A 25104-nucleotide genomic window follows, 5' to 3' on the forward strand; every position below is an offset into this window, starting at 1 on the left:
GCGTCCGCGAATAAATGCTTCTTCGAAATATCGTCATGTGGCACACGGAGCCTGCAGAAAAAACCAGAAACTGAAATCAGGGGGTTTTATCCCATACCACACTCTTCCAACGACACCTTTCATCGCTTGTTGAAGAGTATACTTCCCTGTATACTTCCAAAAATGCGTCCGCCGTACGATCAGCTCTTCTGTGAAGTAGAAAAACAAAAGGAAAGTGAACGCGAGATTTGTGTGGGGGATTACTAAAACGTTCATTGCTTGATTCCGCTCCGTATTTGTACACAGCGTTCCCCTCCTCCTCCCCCCCCCCCCCCCCCCCGACCCCCCCCCCCCGATGTCTCGCGAAATAGTAGTGCATTTCGCGTATAGTTGGTCCAGTGAAACCTACCTGGCTTAAGTTTAGACGAACGTCTTTAGCATGTCAGAAGCTGCACTGTTTTTTTTTTTTTTTTCATTTCCCTTGGAGCTATTATGTTTCTTAATTCCGCACTTGCACAGCATTTATTTTTCCGTGGTTTCATTGATTACTTTCCTTGGTTCTTCATATATGGCGTGTGTGAGCACATATTTAACGACGCACAGACTTGGAATATACTTTACATTTTCGCGTTGTTTATGTTCTTATAAAAGGCGTAAGTTATTGTCCGGGATTGGGTAATCACATCCCCGAAACAAATTTTTCTGCGTCGTATATATGTGAAACGAAGCCGTTGTCCACGCTGCAAAATGAAGCCAACCTCTCATTGTGCCAGTATCAGGTTTAAACGAGGCGTCAGTAGAATTCATTTGTGCCTGATGTTTTGGAGGTGACATGGGTGATATGTTGCTGCCGTCGCCGACGCCCGGAAGAGCGGCAACGAAGCGCGCAGAACCGCGTCCCCGGGTAGCTCTTGCAGGCGATCGCGTACTCTACGAAGACGCAGCTGCTATTTAAGTGACCTAAACGTACTCTTTGCCTATAGACGTCACCTAACAAGTTTTTTTAGGGCGCGGAAATGTGAAAAGACATGAAATAGAACCAAAACTCTGCACGAGCCCCTATCAGCCACGCAGCGCAAATCCCGTCAACGCTGCGGAGAAGCGGCGGCAGGCGGCGCAGCGATCGCGAAGCTCGAGGCGTATAGGGAAACCAGGGAACGTCCAAGCTTGAGAGCCCAAAGCAGAGACAGACTACAGTGTACTAGAATTCTAGTACATTGTAACTGTATACAGACACAAAAGATAAAGATGATGATGACAATGAGAAGAGAGGACATGTGCGCATTCTATTGGAAACTCATGCTTTCGCATCATGTTGTCAGCCAGTGCAGCTATTTCAGAAGCGTGTCATTGTTTTTCTGGATGAACAATACAATTAAATTACGACCAGCCAACTAGCCATATTTCGAGCTGATCACAGCCAAGTCAGGCCAAGTTAATCGCAATCAACTTCGCGTGCATGGTCGTCGGGTTTCGCTCATCGCGCACGCTTCAGGAAATATGACAGGTGATAGTGATGATGGCAGCGACGTGAGTGCACCAAAGAAGCCACGAACAGGCTTTGAAGAAAATGTTGGTATCACAGAGTATGTTGGAACCCACAAAGGTTTCAACGGCGTACTGAAGCAGAGGTAAGACACTCCTGCAGGTCCGAGTCGCGTTGCTTTCCTGACAGCATGTGTTCGCGGCGATGTTTCGCCCCCATTGGAAACTACGGACAGTGAACGCAGGCAATGCAGGAGGCTGGTATCTAAGCTTAAGCTTTAAATTGCGAAGGTAATTTGATTTGCTGCTGTAATCGCGCTGGTCATTGACATGTCAGTTGAAAGTGTAAACTAACAGTCGGGGCGAAGGGGAGCTCTTCTAATTATCCTTCAGTACACAGGTAATTTCAGGAACGCTTGATTGCTCCCTTTTTTTAATCGATCATTTGGCGTTTTAGGGGACCTTCCTCAGAAAATGTAGTGCCTGGAGTAAACAGTTGGCAAAGCTAGCGCACGTGGTAGAGATAACCCGGCTGGACTGCTCGCTTCGCGAACACGTTCGCTTTTTGTTTTTTTGTTTTTATCACGCAGGTACTCGAACTTCCCGCTGAATAAGAACGATTTGTCAGGTCAGGCAGTACGGTGGGAGACACTGGAGTGTTTAAGTTTGACATTGGAGCCAGTGTCCAGTGTAGGCATTGCAGGCAGGAGACACTGGAGCCAGAAAACATGATGATGACCATGACGCAGGTACTCTGACTTCCTGGTGAACGAGATCGACCCGTCGGGCCGAGTGGTGCGCCTGGAGACGCTGGAGCCGCCACCCGAGCCGGCGCCGGACACGAGCTGGGCGAGCGAGACGGTGAGCGCGGAGGCCAAGGAGCAGCTGGAGCAGCTGGCCGAGGGCAAGCGGACAGAGCCCGTGCTTCTGCCCGCGGCCGGGCTGAGCAAGGAGCAGCGGGGCCAGCTGCACGCCTGGGTGCGCGCCCACTGGCCGCACCTGGAGAGCCACACTGGGGACGGCACGGTGCGCGTGGGGCTCTCGACGGTGCAGCGCAGGCGGGCCCTGCCCTGGCCCGCGGGGCGCCCCAGCTACACCACCTTCGTCCTCTACAAGGAGAACATGGACACCATCGAGGCCGTCAACCGCATTGCCACCATGCTCAGGTGCGTGGGACCCTTGGGTGGGGGCACTTGTGATGGGTTGTCTTTAGTCGTGGCTTGGTCTCCTTTTAGTGTTGCAAACTAAGTGGCACAGTTTGGAGAGAGCTGAGCTCAAGGATGCAGGTTCGATTCCCGGCCACGGCAGCCGCTTTTCTTGTTGAGGCAAAAAGCAAAAACGCCGTAGGTTTGAGATTTCGGCACACATTAAAGATCCCCAGGGGGTCAAAATTAATCCAGAGCCCTCCACTACGGTGCGCCTCATCACCTGTGTAGTGTCAGTAGGTAAACCTCGTAATCAATCAAGACAGATGCAGAAGGAATATGCGCAGCGGTACAGGCACTAATTATGTTGTTGTTATTGTTAACGAAAATGGACCTAGCCTTATGGGTAGTGCCAGCAATAGCTCTGCCCAAGCAGCACCTTTTAAGCTTGAGTTAGTCTGGTGGAATTCGCAAAAAAAAAGCAAGCGGACGTGAACGTGTGCCTCGTGTGGAGCGCTTGGCATCGTCTAGGTTTGTGTATGGGCTTGCGCCACTTGTGGAGCTCTCAAAACAAACTGGCCAAGCTTGCACTAAGTCATGCGAGGCTGGAACCATAGCGAAGCTGCGGGATTTCTTTCTACGTGAGCACTGAAGGACACATCACCACGCATTTGTACAAGTTTGAAATTGCTTATTTACATGTTGTGGCGTCGCTTCGCACTGTGTTGGTAGTAGTCATGATCATTTGCATTGATATCGCCGTGTTCCCCATGCCAAGCATTACGTGCGCGGTAGCACTTGACGACGCTGGGGCGTAGCGGTGGCACGTGCAGGAACAAGCAGCATGACGCATGCGTGGCATTCCTGAAGTCGTGTAGAGGTTCTGTGGAGCAGGTGTTGCGCCAGCTTTGGTGGTGTTGGTTGCAAGGCAATGCAAGGTGCTCCTCAGGAGTTATCGTCAGTTATTATTATTATTATTATTATTATTATTATTATTATTATTATTGTTTCTAAAGTCACTGTGCATGCCGGGGACGTTCGGTGGTCGGCGCGAGATGCACTCACAAGCGCTCAGCATTTTCTTGGTATTTGTAACGAATTACGCGCCACACTTTAAGGCATGCTACAACAGCTCCGCTGTTGTAGCATGCCTTATCTGCAAAAAATCTGAATAAAACGGTGCACATTTGTGTGTGCCTGAAGTGAGCAGCACAAGACAGCTTGCACTGCAGACACCGAGTTCTCGAAGCCTGTTGCCGCCGATTCTAGCGTGTGCTAACACGGTCTATTGTGGGACAAATGTGGAAGCATGTGAACCAAATGATTCAGGCCTGCCAGACATGGAGAACTTTCAGCGGCAAGTTTGGAAATTCATGTGAGGTGCAACAGCCAGGTCTCCGACGAAGGGAGCGGGGCCGTCAGATCTGCTGTTTCTCCAGTCTCGCACTAGTAGTGCAAGCTGCACCAATTTTTTTTAAAGACTAACCGTGGGAAATCGCGGAGCGTTACAGACATATGTGTCCTTTAAGAACTGGAACAGGCACTAATTGCCGACATACAGGGTGTTGCAACGATAACTGGAACACTTTAAAAATTTTTCCTGAGCGATCCGCCGCTCTGTTCACGCTCAAATTTCACACAAAGGTCGCATTTTGTGGTCTATTTTGTTTGACACCGGGAACAACAACGGTACTTACCTGTTTATTCTGAAAATAAATAAAAACGATTTTCGCCTATGGGAAAATGGCGGCGATTTGGACGTGCGAGCCCGAAAACCGGGTTTTCTGATCGTCTGTTAGCTAATTTCTAGGTGCATTTTCTGATCGTCTGCTGCACCATTTGGCTCCGTACGTGAATCCCAAACGTGCGTTTCACTCTGCAGGTGGTTCCGTCGTTCCAACATCAACTTGCGCTGGCTCGCACGTTCAAATCAGCGGCCATTTTCCCATAGGCGAAAATCGTTTTCATTTATTTTCAGAATAAACAGGTAAGTACCGTTGTTGTTCCCGGTGTCAAACAAAATAGACCACAAAATGCGACCTTTGTGTGAAGTTTGAGCGCGAACAGAGCGGCGGATCGCTCAGGAAAATGTTTTAAAGTGTTCCAGTTATCGTTGCAACACCCTGTATTTAGTTACAGCACTTGGAAGTGTGTAGCTGCAACACTGAATCAAGGTGTTGCTGTTTCTTTCACTTGGTTACAGATGTGGTCGGCTTACCATAATGATTTTCAAATGTTATACCTAAAACCACTGTGTCCTTGAATAACAGCAGTTCTTACTGTCACGAAAGGAGGATAATAACGCTGCCATATTTTGGTACACCACTGGACATCTCTGACTCAAAGGCACTGAAAGTCTGTTTGGCTGCTATAAAATCCTTATAAAATAGAATCCGTTAGTTATTTGGCACCACTGTGTGAGAGCAAGTTGCTTCCCTGTTCGGGGTGTGGATGGAGCGTGCTGTTCAGACTTGGGCCTTCCGACGGCCGCGCATGCAGGATGCGTCCCTCATGCCTGGGCTACGCGGGCACCAAGGACAAGCGGGGCAAGACGTGCCAGCGGCTGTCCTGCCACCGTCTTCCGGCCAAGCGGCTGCTGGAGCTCAACTGCCGCAGCAACCTGCGGGTGGGCAACATCACGTGAGCCCCGCTCTGCACCCCACCTCCACCCCTTCACCACTTCTCTCGAGGCTTGCATTTGTTCGGGGCCACTTGTAGCTGAGGGGCAGTGCAGCTTGAAAAGCACAGGGTGTCGCAAGTCTGTTGTAGGCAGTTTAAAATACAGTAAACACTCGTCATTACGAGGGCATATCGATGAGAAACTGGTTTCATTTTAAAGGAGTAGTGACATGAAATTTCATAGCTGAGATAACTAGTATGTAAAATGCTTCCTTTTTATCAGGAGATATCTCGAGCAAGTTTCAACAGTAGCCGTTCAGTATAACGTATTTTAAATCCGTTTTAATCTTTGCCCACTTGGGAAAACCCAGAGCGGGCCAGCACGACATCACCTGCTACTTGCCGATGTTGGGACTTCCGTGGCGTAGCCGACGCCTGTGGTTGGTGCGCACTGCTATGCCGTGTGTACACATCATGGTTTTTGGACTGATGTCATGCTGCCCGGGCTCATGGGGATGGTGAAGACCTCGGCCGGTCTGGAAGAGTGCTTGCACTCGCTCGCGCTTGGTCTAAACTGGCAGTGGTGCGACAAGAACAGTGACGTCAGGTGCTACCTCCTGTCATGGCGGTTGCTCGGTGTAGGTTTTGTCGAAACCGAAACTGACACAAATAAACGACGCCGTAAATGATCGTTTACGCTGCGATCAACCGTCTAATGTGCCATTCTATGATTACTGGGCTAATAGGCACCCATAGCAGCGAAAAAAAATGTAACATGAAAATTTCGTGTCAGTACTCCTTTGAGGGCGGAGATTATTCGCTCTTAGTGCACTGCAGGGGGACTACGAAACACTTTAAACAAAGCGAGATTTTGAACAAAGTGATTTTGGTAAAACGAGGGATTGCTGTACCTTTTGTAAAAGAGATTTCAAGCTTGTGTATGTGTGGATTTTAACACGAAGTCGCACTTGAGGCCTGTTTTGCCTAACATAAAGTTTGTGCCGATCACACCTGGTCGTTTCCAAATAGAAAAAAAAAAAGTTTTTGCTTATGGGAGTAGCTTCTATGACAACCCATTTTGTCCACTCCTTGGAATGACAGCTCAAGCTATCGCTATTCGAGCAAAGCACGACATCAGTTATTGCGTCATCGTTCTTTGCTCTTTAACTTGAACAGGGGCTTCAATGGGTGGCCTCAGTAACACTGGCCCCAGCTTCTGCAAAGTTGGAAACACTGGAAAAGAAGAGGCTCCAATTAATTGTCTCTCTAACGAAGATTGTGCAGCACCTGTTGCACACATGTCATTTTGCGGGGGCACCAAAAATATTTTCAGGCAATTCCGTGAGCCCCATTTCTTCTTTTTTTTTTTTTTTTCTAGCTCACTGAATTTATCTGCAGAATTGCTGTAACCACGCTCATTTGTGGAGGGCAGCTCAACAGGAGTGCTTTGTTTTTCTGTGCAGCTTTGAAGATGCAGCCATCAAGTTGGGTGACCTGCAGGGAAACCGGTTTTCCATAGTTTTGAGGTAACACTACTGCGTGGAAAAGTATATCTCCATACATATGTCTGTTTTTAGTTTCAAAGCATCACGCTCTTACAAGAGTAGGAAAACACTATCATCATATCCTTAGCTTTCTAGGTTCATTTCACGATAGCCATGTGTTAGTTGCCTTATTGCTGTAAAGTAGTGCTATTTCGGATTTAAAGCACAATTATCGAATTTTGAAAGCCCACAACCCCCGACAAATGTGGATTTGCCTAAAACAGAATCAAGTAATACGTACAGGCCACCCTGTGATATCATTCAGTGGGGCAGGAAGGTGTTTCAAAGCATCACCACCCCATCCTGTATTGTTTGTTTCTATTTGTGTGAATTCCTGCAGTTTGTTTCTATTTGTCTGAAGCAAAGCTGTACGCCTCCTGTACGGTCCATTTAAAACTTGCCCCGTAACATGCACTTAGCCGACATAGGTGACACAAGTACAGTCTGAAAATTGCGAGGGACTGTCCATATTGTCCATAAGGTAAGCCTTAACGTCCATATGTTAAAGCTTACCACACCTTGCCAGAGTTGACTGGCAGTTAATCACTCTGCTCAAGCGCGTCTTTTCTATGAGTTAGTTCAGATAGCTGTGACTTTGTCTGCAACCGTTGCAAAGTGGAGAAGAGCAGCCCTTTCAGAATGACCCTTCAAGGACTGCTGGGAAACAAGGAGGGGGCACGTGTAGGGAATGACTGCCCTGTAGCGTGGTAGCACTCTAAAATATGGGTGCGGTAGTTGCCTGGGCAGGCTGTAGTGAAGGCCGATCGCTCTTCTCTGCAGGGAAGTGGATGGCACCACAGAGGACCACAGGGAGGCAGTCCGCTCGCTCTCAGAGAATGGCTTTCTCAACTATTACGGCACCCAGCGCTTTGGCACTACCTCCGTGGCTACGCACCAGATTGGGCGGTGAGCGTCTCTTTTGTACGTCGTATGCTGAAGGGAAGGGCTGCTTGACGTGATGTACGTGGGAAGGAATGGGCTAGGTGCGGCAGGTGCAGAGTCAGTGTCAAGCACAAGTGTGTCCGTCTGCCTGCTGACCGGTAATTGCACTTGTGATTTGTGGAAGCGTTGTCCTGCTGCTGAGTGCCGTGAGAATTGCATTCAAGGGCATAGTGCCCCGTAAAAGTACACCTCTGGACTTCTTCACCAGTGTTCATGTTTGGAAAATTATGTTCCCTGTGTGGCCACGTCTTTTCTTGTTGGTAACCCGTGCATTGCCTTTCTTCTGCAGGGCTCTGCTTCAGGGTCGCTACGAGGAAGCAGTCGACCTCGTACTGCAGCCAAGGGATGGCGGTGGGTATGAGGCTAACCTCTGTGCAAGTGCTATGTAGTACAGTTTCCCTGTACAGGCCCAAATGTACAGACTGCATGAGTGCTTTTATGGCAACCACCATTCACTGCTTGTTGGAATAACTTCAAAGGACTTGGCTTTAAGGAGATGCTGAGCATGCACAAACATCTTCAGCACAGACTTGAAACATGAAACAAATTTGTGAGCAGCGCTGGGAGTCAAACGGAGGCCTCGCAAGTTCCACCAAAGTGGGAATCTACTGCGCCATGCCTCCTTTCCCGGTGTGTATGGAAAGCCCTGTTTGTCTCAACTGGGACCAGCAAATATCCAAGCCGTTACGAGACAGAACACTACCCCTGAGCTTGTATACTCTCACGGCACATATTCGTATGGGGATAAGCGCACAACATAAAGGCTAGTCAGTTGTCAGACAGGTCTGGAAGGGTCATCTGGTGCATGCAGTGTGCTAGGAATGCAGACTTGATTACAGGTTCACATGCCACAAATAATGAGGCAGCACTCTTGGCTGCAAAAGCATTTGCCTCCTAGTATCTCGCCCCTGCATCCTGGAGAATCTTGGCATCTGTAAAGCACAGTTTTCTTTGTCTGTTGTGAGCATTACCCCCTGCTGGGTGGTGCAGGGGCCCTGGCGGCCTGCCGGGAAGAGTGGGCACGCTCAAAGGACGCCGGCCGGGCGCTGTCCAAGCTCCCCCACCGGGGTTGCATTGAAGGGCTGCTGCTGCGTGCGCTGACCAGGGGCGGGGCAACCAACTACCTGGGCGCCCTGCTGGCCCTGCCCCGCAACGTGCGCCTGCTCTACCTGCACGGATACCAGAGCTACGTCTGGAACCGCTTGGTCTCTCGCCGGGTGCAGCGCTTTGGCCTTGCCGTGCTCCCCGGGGACCTGCTGTTGGCGCCCGGTAAGTCGGGGGAGGGGTTTCTCTAGTTCATAGTTCACAGTTAAGTCTCACACCAGTGGCTCTTTCTCTGACGGAGGCACAAAAACAAAAACATCTGCATGTATGAGGCATTGGTGCCTGTTAAAGAACTACGGGTGATCTAAATTTATCTTCCACTATGGCATGCCTTGTATACTTGTGCTACTCGGCCGTTTCAAAGGCCTTCCGAAGGCCTTCGAAGCAATTTTCTATCGAGTGGCGCATCCAGTCAGGGTACACTTGTTGTTCCCCGCACAATTTGATGCACAGTGTAAATTTTGTAATCAACCAAGCACTTTCCATGACATAGTATGGGAGTGCAACAAAAATCCAGACCTGCCACCCCCTTTTCCTTCCCATACCCCTGAGCAGTGGGAGATACTGGCGTCCAGCTCCCTACCTCGAGATCAACTTCTGCTGGTCGAGAGGGCCAGTCGAGCAGTGACGGCATGTGGTTACCTGAAATGAGGAAACACCCCTCCTGCACCTAGATCAGTAAAGAAGTTTTCTCTCCCTCTCACGACTATGTGGCTGGTGCACTTGTAAGTGCGCACTCAGCTGTCAATTGAGAGTTGCTGCATAGCACAGGCATTAGAAGTGTGGCTTCAGCATGTGAAGCACCGACTTACTTGGGCTTTATCCTGATGCTTCTTTCCGTACAAGCATGGTTACTTGTACCGTGCTATAAAGGACATGTGGTGTCAGTGGAAGAGGCTTCAAGTTCTGCGTGGACGAGGCCGAAAAGGAACAAGTACACAGACAGCACCGAGTCTCTGTCTCTTTCCTTAGGACGTAGAATGGGGCTAGTTGGTGATGCTTCATGTTGAATTGCGCTACGTATACAGACAAGTAGGACGCTATTGCGCCTTGTCCCAGTCCTGTTAGCGTCCTATTTGTCTGTATACATAGCGCAATTCAATATGAAACCGCTTTGAATTTTATTGAAGCCTTTCCTGTTATAATTCTCCCCCCTAACCCTAAGATCCCCACCCCTGCATCTTCTCCAGGAATTCATATCGTGACCTGCTATTTTTGAGACAGTAGTGGTTCCTGCTTCCTTTTTCTAAATGCGTATATTTCCTGTCTCTCTCTTCTCTCACCCTTATCCGCACAGTGCAGTAGTGAACATCTTAAACACCTGGAATTTGATCTGGGCCATAGTAGAAAGCTGTGGCAGAATTCAGGCCATTGGGGACTGTTAAAATGCGAAGCAAACATCTGCACAGACACCATCATATTTACCATGGCTGTAAGAGAGAAGTCAAGGGGAGCCCACTGCATGCCTTTATGTCTCGCGTAAAAATGTCTTGTTGCAAACACCCAATTCAACTTCACTGCTTTGCTAGCCCACAGTCCTGACAAAGGCAGTGTAAACTACTGTGGCATAAAACAGGCTGGAAGAAAAATTGTCATATCCTCAGTCCCAACGCTTGGACCAACTTGCAATGTAAAAGCCAGCTGTCTTAAAGTGCCAGCTCACTGCCCTTCAGCTTATGCCTGTTCCTTGTCTTCTAATGTGAGTTGTGTAACGGTGCATTGTTCCCTCCTGGCAGTCCCAGGTGGAACTGAAGAGGAACCGCGGGTGGCCACTGCTGAGGATGTTGGTTCTGCCAGCCTGCAGCAAGTAGTGTTGCCACTGCCGGGCCACAGCGTGCGGTACCCTGAGAACGAGAGTGAGTTCACCTGGCATGCTATAGGTCGTATGCACTAAAAAGTTTAGCGGTCAGTTTCTTTGCTTGGCAACACTGGAAACGGCCATGTCTGTGCTGCTTCGGCACAGTCATGGCGCAGCTTGAACCACTGCACTCGCACCTCGCAGAAAAAAAAAACACCGCCGTGCGTTGTCTGCCTTGTTTCAACCCGATTCTCAACTGTGGTGTCAACAGATCTGTTATTAATTGCACTCACATTGGAGTTGAGGCATTACTTTGCGTTCAGTGGGGGACAGTTTGGAACATCAAACGCACGTCGTGTGCTTAGCATGGACAAGTAGCGCCATCTCACGGAGCCCGACATAACCAGTGACGGCACACTCACATTGTTGCCCGAATGTGTGCCATACCAGTGAATACAACCTATAGATAAAGAACCCCACCCACCCTAAACAGAGGGCAAGGGAAAGTAATGTTGTGGAGTTCACCGTTAGTGCACCGAACAACTCATTAGATTGAAATTAAGCTGTTTGAGCAGATTGCAAAACAAAGATAATGATTTGTACTTTTAACTTGGTTTTTCATCTTTCAAAATTGCGTTAATGGGCAGGCCCCTTACAGTCTGGTGGCCTTCGGTGCTCTGAATTTGACACCAGCACATCTTGGAAGCGAGCTTGCAAGCAAAAAATGCACTATATAACGGCATTTAGTAAACTTAATGTGCTGAAAACAGTGCAATGTTTTCGCAGATAGCCATAGGACCCAGCTCTATTGTGGGAAAGTTGGGACGCAAGGTTGATGTTGAAAAAGAAAAAAAAAAGACAGGGATTTATCTCACGTAATGGCAACACCCGGCTAAATTTTTATGCAAAGAAGTCCGATATCTTTGTGCGAGTGAGTGCGCTAAATGCGGATATTTTGCACTGTAAATTTCAAATGTGAGTACAGTGATTCTTGTGTTGTGTGCAGTGGCTGACTGGTACCGGGAGATCCTTACTGAGGATGGCCTCTCCATGGACGCTTTCAGTGAGCACCGGCACAGGTTGGACCATCTTTGGCTATTTGTTGAAGGATCACTTAGAGTATGTGCGACCAGATAAGGCATGGCACAGAAATTGCTTGCATGCTAATGTACATGTTTCGGCATGTGCAACAGAGGGACGGATTATCATGAATTGATTCACAATGCTTGCCTTTGCGTGTGGGCGAAATGTTAACTTTTGTGTAAGCAGAGGGGCAAGTCACCTCCCATGTTTCGACGCTGCTCACGGAGCAAGAATAAGATAGGAGGTGAAACGAGGCTTCCTAGCGCGGCTAGATAATGTCACCAGTGCTTGTCATAGGTTAAGCTAGCGGCATCTGCCGCGGTTGAAGAAACTGCGATGCTGCTGCGTTAGGCATTGCACTGCACAGCCACGGAATGAACTGCAGCCGCTATCATTTCGTCTATCAGGTGCCACTGCACTCACCTTTGCCATCACAGCCACGAAGCTTTGCAGTCCGCTTTGGTTTTGTTTGTGACATTATCTGGTCGCTTGCCCGCGCTTGCTGCAATGAACCGTTTCGCGTCCTATAGCCTGTATTCAATAGTGAGGCACGCATGCAGGCAACCATGTTAGTGCGCCGTCACTGGTTACGTCGGGCTCCGCGGGATGGCGGCACTTGTCCGTGCTAAGCGCATGATATGGGTTGGACATTGCAAGCTCTAGCCCGCCGAACGCCAAGTAATGCCTCGACTCCAATGTGAGTGCGATGAATAACAACTCTGTTGACACCACCGTTGAAAATTGGGTTGAAGCGGAGCAGGTGACGCACACCAGTGTTATTTTTTTTTGCTTTTTTTTTTTTTTTTTTTTGCGTGCGACCGCTGTGGTACAAGCTGCGCCATGTCCATGGCACTTCAGCCATGTCCGTGGCCATTTCCAGTGTTGCCAAGTGAAGAAATTCACAACTAAACTTTTCAATGAATACCACCTATATATTCTTCCTCCGTAACCCTGCTGTATGCGTCTGGATTGGTACCCTTGCGCCCAAATTGCATAAGTGGCCCAATTCAGTGTGCGCGTTAAGTTGCTGCTCCTCCTGTTGATAGTATACTATCCTCACCTTGCTTCATAGGTCAGCTGCATAAAAGTTAAAACAGATTTTCATCCAACGGATGCATTCGGTCTGAGTACTGGTCATTGCTGGTTTTTGCGGTCCACCAAAATAATTCACGTGGCTTTTTTTTCCCTTCCCTAGCTTTGTCGAATATTAATGCTTTTTTTTTTTTTTTTTCTCACACTGAGGAGGGTTTGCAACAGTGCCTTGCACTCTTAGAGGAGCAGATTTTGCTGTATTTGGTGCCTTCAAGTGCCAATGTGAGGTTACGGGAGCCCTCTGGACCATCGCTATGTGCAGGGAGCTCTCAATGAGCGGCTGCTACCGCCACCTGGTGGCTGTACCCCGAGAGGTGACGTGGGAGGAAGTGAGCTACACGGACCCCCAGGCAGCGCTACTGCTCAGCGACCTCGACCGTCTGCAGGGAGTGCCCGAACCCGTCAGCTGTCAAGGTAGGCTCAGGGCTCCTCCTTTCCTCCGTTTTCTTGGTTGCAAAAAAAAGGGGGGATTTTACTTTGGGTGAACTAAGAAAATATGAGGAGGAAGAATAGCACACATCATAAGCCATGCTCACTTGCAGTTGAGTTGCGTACAATGGGTCATTCTTGGCCGGTTCAGAATTTTAGAAAGCTTATTTCTGCTTGAGAGGTGCGGCAAAAGTTGAGTCACTTAGTGATCTTTCCCAAAGCAACCCCAGGGGCATGGCCCGTACTTAAGACTGACTGTGTTCTACCCAGCGGAACCAGTGATAGGGCCAGGCATCTTGACGGATATTTTTTCTTTTGCCATTTGCCGAGCTACGGAAACACACGGCGAAAGCAGTACACCCGCATGTGCGTTTGTGTGTCTGCACTGTTTGTTGGCAAGTTAATGAGCTTGTGAGTTGCTGTTGCACATAAAAGTTCTTTGGCTACATTAGCGCCAGTTGTGCAAGGCTGGACTCTGGCGAAGTGGGTGGAGATGTGACAGCGTCGTGTGTGGCCCCTGCAGGTGACAGTGACGCCAAGCGGGCCCTCATTCTGGAGTTCAGCCTGAGCTCGTGCTGCTACGCCACCATGGCCATCAGGGAGCTGATGCACCGGGACTGCTCTTCGTGGGCACCGGCTGGGGCCAGTGGTTGATGTTGGTTACCAATAATTAAAGCACCACGTGCAATCGCCTTTTCGGACGGAAAGCACTCCTTGGGGCACCCGCAGTGTGTCGAGGTGGTGTGTCCTGCCTGAATTTGTTCCTCTTCCTTGAGAAAAAACAATCTTTCACCGTCGCATAGTGGGGTGCAGGAGGCTGTCAAGCAGCCGCAAGGGCGCCGACATGCATTTGCCGTTTAAAGGTTGAAAAGGTGCATGCACAATTCAGCAGTTGTGCCTTGCTTTTGCACTGCAAGCAAGCAGTCGTTAGGCCCACGCAAACAGTTCCAAGGCAAGTCAAATGTCTGTTATGTGGACCAGACCACGGGAAATGTTCAGCTTTACTCTGTGGACCATACCGTGGTATAGTTGTCTTATTCATCTAAACCCAAAAGATGCCAAACTACCTGTATTTACAAAAATAATGGTGGAAGTGACACTTTTCACAATAAAAAAATTCACTTTGGAAAAAAAAAAAACAACTTCTGGGAATTGAACCCAGTCTGTAACTTTTGTGACCGTAAAAAAAAATGGTTGTTTTTGGGTAGTCCAAGAAATATTTTTCCCTGCTACAGAAAATGATTTATGCTAAAGTGTAATATATGAAATGATAGAAGGATAGGGCTTTCCAACTATTAATTTCAATCAACAAATTTATTACAAATATCAAAAAACTATCAAAACAAAAAAAAATGAAAAGAAAAAACGAAAACCTCAATGCTACTTTGCACAGGGTAACAAAAAAAAATTTTGAAACACACACTTTGAATAGAAGGCTCTTACAGAACAATACTGTAAATATGAGCTCTAAGTACAAAATGTATTTACAAACACAAAAATATAAGCACTAGTGCCCATCATGCCACTGCCTGAACCAGTTTCTTGATGCAATGAAACTAAGGTTGGCTCCACTGTGCAGCCAGCGCCCAAACAAAGTCGCCACCCTGCACATAAGAGTTGCGACCTTTAGAACAGGCCGGATATGTTTACATCAACGTGTGGCAGCGACAGAACGGCCCCCCGAGGAGGAAGCGAAACTTACCGGCGGATACCTGCTGATGTTCCGGGGCAGTTTGACGCACTTTCACTGTCTGTACTAAAGTCTGACGAATTGAAGTTGTCTTGCATGTCTGTGGTGATATATCATCCAGAGATTACACCTCAGGTTCATTGGAATTCGTCAAAATTCGCCATTCCCGTAAATCGTTGTCGAGAGGCATCAACGCTGCAACCAAAACCACGTGCGCCCCACTGCAAAGGAGCTTTAAAAATCCCCCCCCACGGCGGAGAAAAGAAACTCAAAAGCGAAATTGATGAAATATTTTTTACTCTTTGAATGGCATTAGCTGTCCAGAAGCGCTCGGAGAGCGCCAAAATTTGAACATGTATTGATTTATAAGATACTATCGATGGGAATAGGTGCGGTCACGAAAGTGTTAACGCCAAAAGCCGAGGCTCTACCCCTGAGGCAAGGAGGCCGATGGGCGGGGCCCTCTTAGCAGTAGCTCAAAGTGGAACATCACCCTGTGATCTAGACCATGGAATGGGCAGTGTGAATTTTCCTTGGGGTTCGGCAAGAAACAGACAGAGCCGTGTTTCTTTCCGCCTTTACTGCTTTGCGGACGGCGTGGCCAGCGTGCGGCGGAGGTACTCCTGCTTGAGCTCCTGCAGGTTGGCCTCGAGGGAGGCGAGCTCCTCGTATCGCTGGCTCTGGCGGGCCTGCTGGATGTATCCCCGGATGATGGCCATCTGCTGGGCCAGCGGGTCCTCCTCCTCCACGGGCGCCCGCACGCTGCTGGGGCTCCAGCCCTGCTCTGGCTGCGGCTGCGGCTTGGGCAGCCCTGGGAGGCCTAGCAGGCCCTGGCGCAGGAAGTGGCTGGCCGCTAACCGCAATGCCCCCCGCAGCTGTAGCTGCCGAGGGGTCGTGCCCCCGCTGCCCAGCTGACGACTGCACAAAGGGACGGGGAGGTCCAAATTTTGAATTTGCCCAACACCGAGTGCTGGTGTCGCTGCAGTTGTTATGCATAACCATCGAGGAAAGAAAAAGGTTAGGAGAGGCCCTGACATTACTTCTAGTGGCCCGCTACCCTTTCCCGTTCTTCTCTGCTGTGCCTCACCTTCTCTACCACTACTTTTGTTCCAAGAGCAGCTGATAATGCAAGCTGGGCACACTAACACCAAAGAAACCTGCTAATCTATGAAATCTGTTGCAAATCAGCCGTACTCGCCTTCTACGCTGCTAATTTCATTCACAGCCAAAGCTCGGTCTGCATGCCATGAAATTGTGAACATTGTCCACAGATGTCTTTAGGATGACGAAACTTCCTCCACACTCTTTTCAATGCATTGTGAATGGTAGGGGTTAGTGTCACTAGATGAGCCATAAGAGTACCACCACTGAAACATGCAAGTGAGCATTGGCGGCCATTTTGGTGTTTATCAGTGTTGCGAGATTGCCCCTTCTATGGCCACGTCGCTAACTTTTGCCGGGTCGTTAGTTAACAACACTGCCGAAGATGCAGCAAAATGGCATGTTTGGACACACTTCTGCTATTGAAATGGTGCTATATGCGTCATCTCTGATTTGCATTCGGAACATCAGTCGCGTGCAAACACAGAGCAGGGAGGAGAAGCTGATTGATTGATTGTAGGGTTTAACGCACCGACGCAACGCAGGCGATGAGGCGCGTTATAATGGAGGGCTCCGGATTAATTTTGACCACCTGGGGATCTTTAACATGCGTCGAAATCTCGTACACAAGGGCGTTTTTGCTTTTCGCCTCCATCAGAAAAGTGGCCGCCGCGGCTGGGAATCGAACTTGCGACCTCGTGCTCAGCAGCAGAACGCCTTAGCCACTGAGCCACCATGGCGGGTAGGGAGGAGAAGCTAAGTCTACCACAGTTTACTGACTGAAAACACACAAGCAAAAAAATGGCGGCGCCCATGAACCGTCAAAGTGTACGCAAATGTCACATGATGCGAACTGACCAATGATTATGGTGGTGGCACAGGAAAATAGGAAAAAAGAGTGCCGATACTCTGAAACCTTACCTAGTGACACTAGTAGAGGCCTCTCTTGTTAAAAGTAAACTGCAAACCTAAAATAAAAATGGTACATTTCTATGTTGGAACTACCCGCGATAATGTGGCTTTCTGTGACGTTAACTAATGAACTCCAGGTAGTCCATACCACCCTAGACCTGCCTGGCAGATGCTCCATACAGCATTATTTAGTAGGCCAGGTATTGTTTTCACTCTGACAATTGGGCACACTGGTGACTGCCAGCACTAAGAAACTGCATCACCCAAGTAAGTAAGTATCAACAAACTTGTGTAAGTAATGTCGGCAACTTTTTCGTTTGGAGCCGAGACAAACGGACCTTCTCTGGCACTGCACAAAACTCTCACCTGATTAGGTCCAGCTGTTCAGCAACTCGGATGAGGCGTGCCCGCACAGTTTTGGCCTCTTCCTCAAGCCCTGGGCGACCTTCCCTGCAAACACACAAGCAAGCACTACATCAGCCCAACTGCACGTCACCACCACGCGTGACTTTCCCAACCCGCTAGTGCGAGGCTCAGTTTAGACATTCTAGCACTGTTTTGGGATTCAATCACATACTATTCGTTCTCAGTGAGCCAAAGTTGCCTAAATATGAAATTTGTCAAATGCAAAAAAGGAAAAAACAAAATTGTTTCATGTAAACTGTAAAGTTCACAGTCCACCCTTCAGTCTTGTACAGTAGTAATCGCATCGGTCATGCGGACAAAAGCCTTGCAGAGCATATTTGTGAACACAACCTGTCCTCGTTGAAACGTGTGGCATTAGTTTGGTGAATTCAAGGCATCACGCATGCATCAAAACAAAAGCGAGTGTTCAATGGACGTGTGACGTCTGCTCACCGGATTCCATCAATTAGCCGATAGTAGCCAGGTAGCAGCCGCTCAGCCTCGTCCATCAGCTTGCGCATGCGCTGCACACACAAAGGCATTTCAGTTATTCTGAGTCATTTCCTCAGGCAAGCCAATTCACTGGTGTGCCTTGCATACCCCTAACTTCTAGTGTGTACTGCTGTAGGCAAGATGCAAGCTTAATTTAAAAGCTAGGACACTAGGTAAAACATTATGCTTCAAATACCACATACAACATTACAAACTCAGGGCACCACACAAACGTCGGTTCCAAAATACTGCATCATCTAAGATTACAACATAAAAAGTAGGTTTTGTGGCAAAATACTGCATTGTTTAGGATTATGACACCAAAAGGAGCTCTTGTGGCCAATCAAAATTTCCCTGCTAAAACAGGTTTGCAAACTAGACATTTTTTTTAACCTGCCTCTACTATCCACAAAGTTCTTCACAACCTCTAAGAATCGCCTATCATCCGAATTTCCTGGATAGCAATGCAACTGGTTTGTAATGTGCTTTCTGGTATACACAAATGGATTTCACAAGGCTGAATTGCTAGTGAGCGTCCGTGCAAGCGTGACCACTAGATGATAAGCAGAGGATGTTGGAGGCACACCTCGTATTGTGCTAGCAGCGGGGACGGTTGCTCAGGCGGCGACAGTCGCCGGTCCAACAGCACGCGGCAGTCTCGGCACAGGCGCAGTGGCTCGTCGCACACGTGGTCTGCAGGGCTCCCGGCAGACGCCACCAACTGCTCTGCAAACAGGCCACCTCTGCTGCACGGGGCACCTCCCTCTGCCTCAATGATTCGGGCAATCCAAAGCGAGTCAAGACTATCCAATAGGAAGCCACGCACCGCCCCCTTTGAAAGCTCCGCAACATGCGCCACCGACATCTGCTGTTACTCTAAAACGAGACTGGTTAACCACCAGGCACCTCCCTCTGCCACAATAGTCCAAGCAATCCAGAGAGGGCCAAAACAGCCCAGTAAGGAGCGATATACCGCCTCCTTTCAAAGTTCTGCAACACAAGCCATCTGCTGCTTCTCTGGTTTCATAGCGACACAGGAGCGAGCACACTTTTACAGCACCGGTGTCACAATTTTGGGGAATGCGCAGGCTTTAACATTACTTTTCTGGGGCTGCACCTACAATAATGGTTGGAAGATTTTAGGCCATGCATAGGCTTTAACATTACTTTTTGGGGCTGCACCTACAATAATGGTCAGAAGCTTTCAGGTTACTTATGCTACTCAAATGAATACCACTGAATATAAATCACACTTAAAAGTTTGCCCTTAAATGCCTTATGGAAATGTTTGCAGTACTCTTGGCCACCACAAGGGTTTGAAAATGTCGAGGTGGACTAACTGAACATTGTACCTAATTTTCCAAACTCGAGCAGAAAGCACAATGTCCTGGAAATCTTTGACCAATGTCTTACTTTGATTTTATGGTTATAAAGTTTATGCAAAATTTTCAATAGAAAACTGGCAGAATTTAGTAAAAAATGCCCAGCGTAGTAAAGTATTTAATAACTGTAAAGTGTAAAATGGTGAAAACTCTTGGGTCTCTCTCTACACCAGACTCAGTGTGGCGAATGGTGGTCACAAGATGATACTACGATAAATACAACTCTGAGAGCAAAATACACCTTGCATCTAACCACGTTAAAACAGTAACTTAATTTGGCACATTTAGCAAAAATAGTCACTTGCACAAGCAAGAGGTATCCATGACTCATCTGCTCTCATGTGCAAGTTAAAGGAGTTTTGACATGAAATTTTAAAGCCGAGATAACTAAGTAAAGAGCTGCATTTGTATATGGAGATATCTCCTAAGAAGTTTCAACAGTAACTGTTCAGTATAACATATTTGAAATCAATTCTAATATTTGCCTGCACAAGAAACATCGGCATCAGCATGATGCGTTGAGCGCCTCTCTGTGCACCTCCCCACAAACTGCCCATGTAAGGGCTCCCGTGACGTAGCCAAGGTGCTGGCTGCTGTTGGCATGTGCTGCTACGCCTTGCGTATCATGTCAGTTTTGGGACTGACGTCGTGCTGCCCAGGCGCATGCGACTTAGTCAGTCTGGACGCACTCACTCGTTTTAGCGTCGACGTTAAGACCGGCTGTGGCACGATGAGAACAGTTATGTGAAAAGCGCCTTCCTGTCATGGCAGCCGCCTTGGTGTTCATTTTGTCAAAACTGAAACTGACACGGATAAACAAGGCTGTAAATAATCATTTACACTGCGGTCGAGCATCTACTGTGCCATTCTATGATTAGTGGGCTGGTAGGCACCTATAGCAGCATAAAAATAATGTGAAAATTTTGTGTCAGTACTCCTTTAAAGAAACAAAAAATGATGGTGTTTTTCCTTAATGCTTCTACATACTTTAATGAGTTGATTTATTGTAGGATTTAACACTCCGACGCTACACAGGCGATGAGGCGCGCCGTAGTGAAGGGCTCCGGATTAATTTTGACCACCTGGGGATCTTTAAAGTGCACCGAAATGTCGTACACACGGCACTTTTGCTTTTCGCCTCCATTAGAAAAGCGGACACTGCGGCCCGGAATCTAGTTTAATGAGTGCCCTCCTTCCGCCCCCTTTTAACTTCTGCATTTCGGGTACAACAATGACGGATACATGTGTGCGGCCACACGGTGGCAAGCTGTGCGCAACAACTTACGGACAGTAGCCGAGTCCAGGAACTCGGAGCAGAGCTGGCACATGATGCCACCACACAGGCGACAGTGGTGGCGGCGACGGGAGATGCTGAAGCTCTTGGCACAGCTGGGGCACAGCTTGACGTCGGCGTCGTCCACCCAAGGCACCAGGGCTTTGTCACGGGCTGCATGGCACACGTATATGAGCCACCCTAGAAGTCATCCCAGCACCAAGAGCTTGTACACATTCATAGGGATCACTCTACACCAAACGTCAGAGCATTCACTGGGGTATACCTTTCACGTTCCATGCTGGTTTTTAGAAGCTCTGAAGTCTTAAACAGGTATGAGGTCACAAAGGTACTGCCCCTGGCAGCATTTATAATGACGGATCATGTGGGTATCAACAAAGTTGTTATTGAAAAGCAGCACCATGACTCCTAATCGTTCAGCCTCCAAGAAAAGGAAGGTTTGATGGCTCACTTCTGATTACAGCTTGATACGTGAACCTCTGCAGGATATATTGTCCCTGGGGCCAAACCATTCCTGGCGTAGTTGAGGGGGTCATGCAGAAATGGGGGGGGGGGGGTTCAATTTTTTTGTTGTTAGCAGAGTTGCAGCTCGTGTATACTGGTTCGTGCACAGCTTTGCTGCAGGCTAGTGAAATACAAAAAACACATCCTCATGCTTTACAAAATTTGGCCAATGCAGAGAAATAATAAATTGTATACCTTTCCGCATTTCGGGGTCGCTGGGGGCGTCCACGACGAGTTTGGTCAAACGAACAAGCAGCTTGTTGCTCTGACCCACGTACCGATCCACTCGGCGGGCACGAACTTGCCGAACAGTGGCCGTGTGGTCTTGAATAACTCCTGGAAGTCCGAACAATGCGTTACGTCTCCTCCAAAAAAGAAACTTAGAACACACGCACCGATTTCCTGCTGCCCCCAATCAGGCGCCTGGTCGCCGTCATCGAGGCTCGCGGAGTCTTGAAGGATCTTTCGTCTGGCGCGCCCTGCGTGCAGAGTTCATTCATAAGAACCCGGTTCGCATAAAGGCGGCGTGACCCGCGCCTACCAAAGAGGCCCTTCAAGGAGTTCAGCACGTCCCGCTCCCCTGACGCATGGTTGGCCTCGAAATGGGCTGTCAGCTCCTCAAAGTTTCCCAAGTCCTCGACACAAATCGGACAGAGGTATCCCTCCTTTACTTCACCCATTTGGAGTTTAAACTTTGGCACGTATGCTTTGTGCGCATGAAAGGGGCAGGGCAGGGTACCGAAACGAGAGCCACCACCAGACAGGAGGGAGGAGGCAGCGAACGGGGCGACGTCGAAATAACAGCGACAACTAAGTGCGCTCCGTTGCATCGACGTCCACTATCCCACATGACGGCTGCTGTCTTCTCGTTTCACATCGTTGCGATCACGCGTGGAGGAGGCATTCAAGACCGTCTCGGTTATTTGTAATGTTCAATAATATTGTGGCGACGGAATAAATGGCAGGGCAGTCCCTTCGCGTAGCCATGTCCTGATCCATCGCTGAAAGCGAGGGGCCCTGACCGCGGCCTAGACCCCTTCCTGCGTGGTGCCAGTATGGGTTCCGTTCACCGATGTTTGAGCCGGTTCGAGCTCCATGGCCGACGATCGTGAAGAGTACCCGGGCGAGTTGCTTCACCAGGCTGCCCTGTGGGGCAACGCCGAGCTCCTCGAAGACCTGCTAAACGGCGAGCAGGTACGCACGTACGGATCAGCTGGGTGGGGAAGAAACGTGCATCCCTTGCTAATTTACCGCAGGTACGGCTCATCGATGCCCCGGATATGCACGGAAGGACAGCTTTGCACGCGGCCGCCACCAACAGTGACGAGACCTGCGCCCGCATTCTGCTGCAGTCGGGCGGTGAGTGCGTCGAACCGAGCCGGTGGTCGGACTGTGCTATTATCTGGCGTGGTGCCCTTTAGGCTGGGCCTGCCTAGACTCGACGACTTGGGAAGACAGTGATCTCAATTTTTCATGTCGCCAGTAATCATTGGCGCCCGCCGATCGGCTTTCACTGCTTCCGTAAAGGTAGCGCGCTTTTGGTTCCTTGGTTTCGAGTTACCTAAGCGAAGAAACGCCTTCCCCGTTTTTATTGTCGATCTTCGTTTTTTCTGGTTGGCTTAACCTCAGTTCTCTGTGTGTGTAGCTTTACAAAAAGTGTGATGCCTACGAATAGATTTTTGCGACTTGAAAATAAGCATCGAAAATCGTTATCCATCCTTCAGGTCACAAATAGATGGGTCGAAGATTGAGCTGTGTTGGCGCCTGTATTCTAGACTTAACTCCAGCAAACTTTATTGAACCAACACACACGCAGGCATTATGAAAGCTTATGTAGCAGTGGACAACGGCATCATTGCAGTTAACTGTATGTGGTACACCTGGCGGACTAAAATTGAGCATAATCCGCACTCAATTATTCCACAGTTAGTTCTGTTAGGTGTTAATTGTTCAACAGTCGCTCCTCTTAGGTTTTTCACTTAGCACATAAAAAAGCCTTTTTGCTGATGTGGGGAAGCATGCATTCCCTGAACGTTCCCCAAACTTCCTTAGAGTTCAAGTTCCAGGACAGTACTTAAGCGTATTAAAAATGAGGAACAAGGGTGGGGAGAAGATGGGGCAAATGCCAAACATTGTTTGTCATTCCATTTCTTTTTCCCTGCTTTGGTCCAGAATTTCTTCACTGTAGCAATCCTAAACATGGTAACAGGCAGCCCTCATTGCAACTGCTATGGTTGGTTTATAAGCTTACAAAAAATTGGTTTACAGAGTGCTTTCTTGCATGAAGCCATTGGATTTATTTCCGTTGAGAGGATAATGTCAAAGCTACTCTGTGTGACAGATTTTGGTGCATGTTAACACACACCCAGTTAACACACAGTACAGCTGGTTAACAACCCTCCTCTGCTGTGTGGCCGGGTCATGGCTTTTCCTTATAAAAACCCACTTTGAACTCATAGCTGCTTTAACTGCTTATTGAGTATGCTTCCTCTAAACAATTAAAAAAAAACATTACCTCACATTTGTGAATGGCCTGCAAAATTAAGTTTTATTTTTTCTTGTGTTTTCCGTAATTTCAATAAGCGTTTAATATTTTCTTTGCAAAGCTGTTTAAAAAACCTTGTAAATTAGCTGCATGTTGCGTACTTTACACGACAAACTACAAAACTGGGCTGTTTAAGCAGTAATTTTTTTGCACCAAGCTTGGACTAAGAAGGTTACATAGACATATGCTTGCTCAAGCTTAACACCTGCTTAATTTTTTTCCTTTCAGCAAACCCGAGCGCTGCATGCGGCATTCATGATCAGCACAAGGTGAGAACCCTGTTAAAAACATAGGAGGGGAAAAAAAAACAAACTAATCAGCGGGCTTTACAGTGCTTAGTTCCTCACACTTCGCACAGTTGGGAAAAAAATATAATGCTATTATGTGTTGTGGCCATGAGACAATATTGGCGCATATAGACGGTATCGCCCTAAATGAAAGCAACCACTTTATTAAAGAACTGAAGTGTGAATTGTCAATGGTGGTTTCCTGTTGTTTTCACCTGGGCTTGTTGCAAGAGTAAGGTCCATGTGAGTGGTGTTCGCTGTCTCTGGGTGCCTATTTATTTTTAGTTGTTTTCGGGTTCATAAAAGAAGCTTCATAACGCTGGGTCAAAAGGCTGTACCAACCTGCAGCCAGCTAACTGCTTATCCATGTGTGTTGTACAAATCCAGCCAATTATGCCCTCTGCTTCATTTCCCAGTGCCACACGTGTTTAATGCAGAGCCTCTCGATCTTTCACAGTGCCAATTCATGCTGTTGCATTAAATTAGTTGCGTTTTTTTTTTTCTTTAACATTCTCAGTTTCTTATAACAGGAAAATAAATTTGTAGTCTAAGTAGTTCATTTCTGCCACAGGACAGACAATGGAGTTGTCCATGAGAAGTTGAGAATGACAGATTTTGGAATGCAGGTTGTACAAGAAACGTGAGGTGCTTTTCATCTCGCATATGCTTCAGAATTTTTTTTTTCCATTGCTTCGATGCTGATTCCCACCAGTAATGTTCAGTTGCTGTAACAAATAATTGTGAATGAAAAAATATTATAAGAAGATGAAGAAGAAGAATGTTTATTGTGTTCAAATATTGACTGCATAGATGGATATACGAGATCTTTGCCATCCCTTCGTAGAGACAGCTAATAGAAGCGCAAAAGAGCATCAAAAGTGCGTCAAAACTGTCACTCAAAGTGCGTCCAACCTTCACTGAAAGTGCGTCTAATCGATCGTGAAACCTCCATAGACCCAAATCGCTAACAAAGAACGAACCCATTTGATGATTTTTCGCGCACTAAGTAGGTGCATCTACGAACAATCTAAATGTATACCAATACGTGGTTTATGGGATAAAGGCATTGTACTATTGTACTCGCTCTTCATTATTGATGCATGTATCGTCTTATCTAGAACCATTCCCTTTTCGCGATTTCCAAGTAACCGTTTTGACACAATGGAAGCCCCGTTTCATGCACACGCCATCTGCCTAGAGGTCTTATCAGAACTTTTCGGTCGACCAGCTGGTCTATGGGACGCCATTGGTACTTCTTCGCTTTAAAAGGAG

The 25104-nt window shown here is 48.0% G+C and overlaps 3 protein-coding genes across 4 annotated transcripts in view; 2 read left to right on the plus strand and 1 right to left on the minus strand.

Moving 5' to 3' along the window:
- Window positions 1-1301: 1301 nt before the first annotated feature.
- Window positions 1302-13916, plus strand: Pus7 (pseudouridine synthase 7). Its single transcript, XM_077685533.1, has 11 exons — window positions 1302-1610; window positions 2214-2630; window positions 5109-5249; window positions 6692-6754; window positions 7553-7678; window positions 8004-8065; window positions 8705-8983; window positions 10555-10674; window positions 11623-11695; window positions 13054-13205; window positions 13744-13916. The coding sequence occupies exons 1-11, from the start codon at window positions 1480-1482 to the stop codon at window positions 13872-13874; spliced, it is 1695 nt and encodes a 564-aa protein (XP_077541659.1). The 5' UTR covers window positions 1302-1479; the 3' UTR covers window positions 13875-13916.
- Window positions 13917-15471: 1555 nt separating this feature from the next.
- Window positions 15472-21750, minus strand: Rbsn-5 (Rabenosyn-5). The gene is made up of 8 exons (XM_077685519.1): window positions 21542-21750; window positions 21396-21479; window positions 21196-21336; window positions 20488-20649; window positions 18407-18546; window positions 17782-17852; window positions 17290-17373; window positions 15472-15828 (listed from the first exon to the last, which is right to left on the minus strand). The coding sequence occupies exons 1-8, from the start codon at window positions 21678-21680 to the stop codon at window positions 15489-15491; spliced, it is 1161 nt and encodes a 386-aa protein (XP_077541645.1). The 5' UTR covers window positions 21681-21750; the 3' UTR covers window positions 15472-15488.
- An 84-nt stretch (window positions 21751-21834) lies between these two features.
- Window positions 21835-25104, plus strand: part of Lrrk (Leucine-rich repeat kinase) — a 43683-nt gene continuing 40413 nt past the window's right edge. For both annotated transcript variants that reach the window (XM_077685516.1, XM_077685517.1), the window contains exons 1-3: window positions 21835-22194; window positions 22257-22359; window positions 23774-23814. In XM_077685516.1, the coding sequence (XP_077541642.1) occupies window positions 22096-22194; window positions 22257-22359; window positions 23774-23814 (243 nt within the window). In that variant the 5' untranslated portion in view covers window positions 21835-22095. The remainder of the gene's footprint in view (window positions 22195-22256; window positions 22360-23773; window positions 23815-25104) is intronic.

Source organism: Haemaphysalis longicornis, unplaced genomic scaffold, assembly GCF_048455015.1.
Source record: "Haemaphysalis longicornis isolate Haplotype H1 unplaced genomic scaffold, Haemaphysalis longicornis Haplotype H1 scaffold_9, whole genome shotgun sequence".
Taxonomy (NCBI): Eukaryota; Metazoa; Arthropoda; class Arachnida; order Ixodida; family Ixodidae; genus Haemaphysalis; species Haemaphysalis longicornis.

Coding starts and splice junctions, on each gene's coding strand:
- Pus7 (XM_077685533.1), top strand. CDS start 1,480: ATGACAGGTGATAGTGATGATGGCAGCGACGTGAGTGCACCAAAGAAG. Junction 5,250..6,691: donor CTGCGGGTGGGCAACATCAC/GTGAGCCCCGCT, acceptor TTTTCTGTGCAG/CTTTGAAGATGCAGCCATCA. Junction 10,675..11,622: donor GCGGTACCCTGAGAACGAGA/GTGAGTTCACCT, acceptor TGTTGTGTGCAG/TGGCTGACTGGTACCGGGAG.
- Rbsn-5 (XM_077685519.1), bottom strand. CDS start 21,680: ATGGGTGAAGTAAAGGAGGGATACCTCTGTCCGATTTGTGTCGAGGAC. Junction 17,853..18,406: donor CGCTGCTAGCACAATACGAG/GTGTGCCTCCAA, acceptor TTGTGTGTGCAG/CGCATGCGCAAGCTGATGGA. Junction 17,374..17,781: donor CGGCTAATTGATGGAATCCG/GTGAGCAGACGT, acceptor GTGTGTTTGCAG/GGAAGGTCGCCCAGGGCTTG.